The sequence below is a fragment of the Argentina anserina genome, chromosome 2 (assembly GCF_933775445.1).
Source record: "Argentina anserina chromosome 2, drPotAnse1.1, whole genome shotgun sequence".
Classification (NCBI taxonomy): Eukaryota; Viridiplantae; Streptophyta; class Magnoliopsida; order Rosales; family Rosaceae; genus Argentina; species Argentina anserina.
This window is the reverse complement of record NC_065873.1, coordinates 903,336-908,187: the sequence shown is the minus strand read 5'-3', so window position 1 is coordinate 908,187 and position 4,852 is coordinate 903,336. Positions and strand designations below refer to the sequence as shown.

Genomic DNA, 4,852 nt, shown 5'->3' with positions numbered 1-4,852 from the left:
CTAGTGAACTTTCCCATTCAATTTTTTTAACTTGTGTTCCTATTTCCCCTCCATTCATTGAACATTCTTGTTGCTAACTATCTCCTCCAATTACTCCATTGTTCTGATGAGTCAATAAATGTGATCATATTATTATCATTATCATCATCATCTCGGTCAGTTTCCACTGCATCCAACTGATTTTCTAATGGATCAATTGCCATTTCCCTTCTAATAAGGTTGTGAAGCAAACAACATGCTATAACAATACGACATTGCGTCTTCACTGGAAAAAATGAGGGGCTCCTTAGAATTGCCCAACACAGCTTAAGTAATCCAAAACATCTCTCTATTACATTCCTAGCAGATGAATGTTGCATATTAAAAAATTCTTCAAGGGTGGTAGGCTAATATCCTTCTCTCCACTCATTTAAATGGTATTTCTAACCTCTATATGGAGCAAGAAAGCCTTCCTCATTTGGATACCCAGCATCAACAAGGTAGTAATATCCTATTACATAAAGTGAAATTTTTTATTACTTTATTGAAAATTAATAACAAGATGTAAAACCAATAAACTTAGGACAAAAAAATAGTAACTTTCACATCATCTCACCATGGAGGACTCGCAACCCATGTCTCAAACTAATGGCGTCACGCAACACTCTCGAGTCTGCAGCGGAACCTCCCAACTGGGTAATACATAAATGAATTGCATATCTTGTTAGCATACTCCTAAAACGTTTATAGCAATTTCCTTCTTCCTACTTCTATATCTAGGCTTGTCAGCTTCCGGCACATGTACTCTAATATATGTCCCATCTAACGCCCCAAGACAATTCTACAACAACAAGAAACTCATAATGAATTTTATTCTTAAACTCCATAGTGTAATAAAAAATAACAGATTGTTGTGTACCTTAAACCATTTCTACTTCTCATCAGTTGAGTTTTCAGACACGACATCTGGTGTTTTTAATAGTTGTCCTTGTAAACGTAGGACTGCTTTTAATACCACATTGAAATATCTGCTGATTGTTTCTCCAGAACGCAAAAATCTATCTTGTATGATTCTGTTCTTTTCATGATGTGCAAGAGTATGCAAGAACATAGCTACCATTTCCTCCACATAAACATGTCTTGTGTCTCTCAAATTACTATATGTGCGTAACATAGAGCATAATATGCTAAATGTATGTATATCCATGTGAAGACTATTTATGCATCTTACATCGCTTGCATACACCATCCGTTCGAAATTTTCATTTCTTGATATAGCATCATAAATAGATCATGATTTCAATCTATGAATACGATAATGTCGTGCTACAATGATATACATCATAACATATATTATGATGACAAAATTAAGTAAATCCTTAATATTGTCCAGCATTAGAAGAACCTTTTTTGTGTTCGAGAGAATTCTACGAGCCATAAATGCATATGCAATTTTATTTCTTATAAATCTAAACATACATAGCAGACTCAACTAGATGAAAGTTTGAAATCATCATGTTCATCTATCCTAAGAAAATGATATCAACATTGAATCCCTGAAAGCTTGAACAACACGTTACTGTCCCACTTTCACAAACATAACCAAAATTTAGTTTTTGTTTATGTAATCTGCTAACACAATAGTGGTTTCCTTTTTCTTTTGCAATCGTCTAATAGAGCAAGATGGATTAAATACTATATTGATCCACTGAATACTTTGTTTGTTTTTGATTATCCAAACCCAATACAAAAGAACAATCACAACAAACTATATATACAACAAAAACTAAAACCACATATGAAATTAATCACTGGATCAAAACAATCGAGACAGAGAGTCAGAGACAATAGCAAGATGAATTTCGTTGGATTGTTTCAATTCTTGTTCTTGTCTCTCTTTGATTTCGTTGGGTGGGGTGGGGTGGGGGGGGGGTGGGGAAAGTTAAGATCTTGAAGACTTAATAAAGTAAATTAAAGCAAGGATAATTTGGTCCAAAAAATTGAGAAAATCTGGGAGGGAAAATAGATCCATCAGTGGGGTGGAGGGAACCAATTTCTGCCAAATTTTCCCTTCAATTGGGAAACATTTTCCTTTCCCCCTCATTTTCTTGGGTTTCTAAACACAAGAATGTAATAATTTTCCTTTCCCACATGCTTGATTTCATGAACCAAACATGGCCTAGAGGTAGTTGTGTAAATGCTCGCTGGTCAGCAACTGGCCAGGTGAACGTGATTGATGTCTAGTCCGTGCACATATCACACTACTTTCAAGCTCATTATGTTTCAAGTTGCCATCAACGTAGGATTGGACCTAGAACCAAATACCTATACCGAACCCTGGGCCAACAGACTAGACATACTAGAACTTCAAACTTGGCCAATATCTTCAGCCACCTCCTCCCCATTTCTTACAAGCATTCGGTGACCGGTCTTTTTAACACATCTCACCCCATGTATCCCTCTCGGACCCCGACCAAGATCCAAACAAACAAACGATACCCAAAGCAATAAATTTATGCCACAGACTTGGATTACTAATAAGAATGATTGAAATCGACTAAATTTCACCATCATCGATTAAGATCTAAGTCACCCAGGAAATGCAACTCAACCACATTGATCAATCGAGAAACATATTAGCGCCTTCATGGAACCAAGACCATATATACCTCACAATGCCGCAAGCCTCCCTAATTCAAAACCATTATACCCACCGAAACAACCACACCAGCCTGAAACTACGACTAGTTTCAATTTATTATGGCTGACTGGTTTTAGGAAAATTTGGTCGAAATCTCAGACCCTAGCAGCACCGGAGGGAGAGAGAAGACGTTAAATGGTGTCTTGGTGAGGATAGTTTACATTACAAAACTCAAGGAAAGTGTATCCAAAAAATAAGAAGAAGTAGTATGTGAAAATTTGCACCAAATTTTATCACCAAATGCATTTTTTACTTCATTACTCCAATGACAGTTCAAAGTTCAAGCTTCTATTCATTTGGAAATGACCTGAGTCACAAGAGGGATGATATGACCTAACCCTGCAGTTGACCGTCCATTGACTCTCTTGACCAGTCTTTTGAATTCACATTTCCCCATCTCTTTTATAAAACTCAAAACAAAAACACAATCTCCCCCCACTGCAGGGACAACAGAGTCATTTCACCCAAGCCATTTATGGAAAATAATCCCACGCATTTCTGTCATATTTACTTCTTCCTTTTTCTGTAATATTCAGTATTTAAAACAAATCCACAATTCCGAAAATAACCCGCGTAGCCCTACATGGAAAATGTAGATATTTTGGGCAGGACGGGAAAAGTCCAACAAGGACAGGCCAGGGACCCTTTGTACTCTATCCACACCCGAAACAAACGGTACATAAAAACCGACGAAAATAAGAAATATTTTGGACCGTCGGATCTCTTAACCTAGGGGACCCCCGTCTGGGGCTGACGTGGTAAGCAGAGCCCTTTCGAAAAGAGTTGGCTGTATAAATAGCCGTCAAACCCTGAGGCCAAATAACCACACTGTGCTTTTTAGAGAGATTGAAATCGGGTGTGGGTGTTCTTCTTCTTCTTCCTTTGGGTTTTTAGGGTTTCTTGATCTGTGGTGTGAGGATGAGTGAGAGGCAGACCGGAACGGTGAAGTGGTTCAATGACCAGAAAGGGTTCGGCTTCATCACCCCGGAGAACGGCGGCGACGATCTCTTCGTCCACCAGTCTTCGATCCGAACCGAAGGCTTCCGCACTCTCGGCGACGGCGAGTCCGTCGAGTTCCAGATCGAGACCGACAACGACGGCCGCACCAAGGCCGTCGACGTGACCGGCCCCGAGGAAGGTCCCGTCCAGGGACGCGGATCCGGTGGAGGCGGAGGAGGTCGCGGCGGTGGAGGCCGTGGCGGCGGGAGAGGAGGCCGTGGAGGCGGAGGTAGCTATGGCGGTGGCGGTAGCTATGGAGGCGGCGGCGGCTATGGCGGCGGCAGCGGAGGTTATGGTGGCGGTGGAGGCGGTGGGAACTGCTTCAAGTGCGGTGAGGCCGGGCATATGGCGAGGGACTGCTCCGAGGGAGGTGGAAGCTACGGCGGTGGAGGCCGAGGTGGTGGAGGCTACGGCGGTGGAGGCCGAGGTGGTGGTGGATACGGAGGAGGAGGCGGCGGCGGTTCTGGTGGAGGCTGCTTTCAGTGTGGGGAGTCTGGTCATTTCGCAAGGGAGTGCCCTAACAGAGGTTGAGTCTCTCTGGGGGTAAAATGGTCTTTTATTAAAAAGAAGCTAGTCTATTTTTCTGCTGTGTCGTTTTAGGGTCCGGGGTTCATGAATGCTGGCTCCTTTTCAAGTCTAGAGTTTGCCCTACATGCACCCCTGTGTGTTTGTATTGGGTTGCTTTTGTGGGTCAGCATCTTTTGTTTCTAAGAAAAAAAATGGTTATGAATTTGAGTCTGGGTTTGATGATGTATTATCTTTCGGAGTGTTTTAAGTCGGTGATAATTAGGTCGGTCTTTTGGTACTTTTGGGCAGAATGTGGATTATGTTTTGTGGTCGATGGATGATTTCATACACAGTAATATACTCTGCTCTTTAGCTATATGCTACTGTTGTTCAAAATTATGTAATCTCTTGATGCTCTGATATATTATGTTCTTTGACTTTATGATTGGTGGTTAAGTTTAATTCTACTTAGAGAATGGGAATGACCTAATGATGCTTTGCTTTGTAGACTGATTTGCTTCAATTGACCATAATAATGCACCTGGCTTTATGTTATTGGTAACCCTACAGTGTAAAGTTTGTTCCCCTTTTTTATGTAGGTATAGACCTTTTTTGCGCTGGTTTTGTGGTTGGCTATGTTGGTTTACTTTAGCTTTTGCATAAATG

At 41.0% G+C, this 4,852-nt stretch overlaps 1 protein-coding gene across 1 annotated transcript; it reads left to right on the top strand.

The window, feature by feature from the left end:
- The first annotated feature begins 3,509 nt into the window (after positions 1-3,509).
- LOC126782174 (cold shock protein 2-like) lies at positions 3,510-4,565 on the top strand. The gene has a single exon (XM_050507364.1). It carries the CDS (start codon positions 3,599-3,601, stop codon positions 4,208-4,210), a length of 612 nt encoding a protein of 203 aa, XP_050363321.1. The 5' UTR covers positions 3,510-3,598; the 3' UTR covers positions 4,211-4,565.
- The last annotated feature ends 287 nt before the right edge of the window (positions 4,566-4,852 follow it).

Excerpts from the sequence above, each read along its gene's own strand:
- LOC126782174 (XM_050507364.1), top strand. The coding sequence starts at position 3,599 with ATGAGTGAGAGGCAGACCGGAACGGTGAAGTGGTTCAATGACCAGAAA.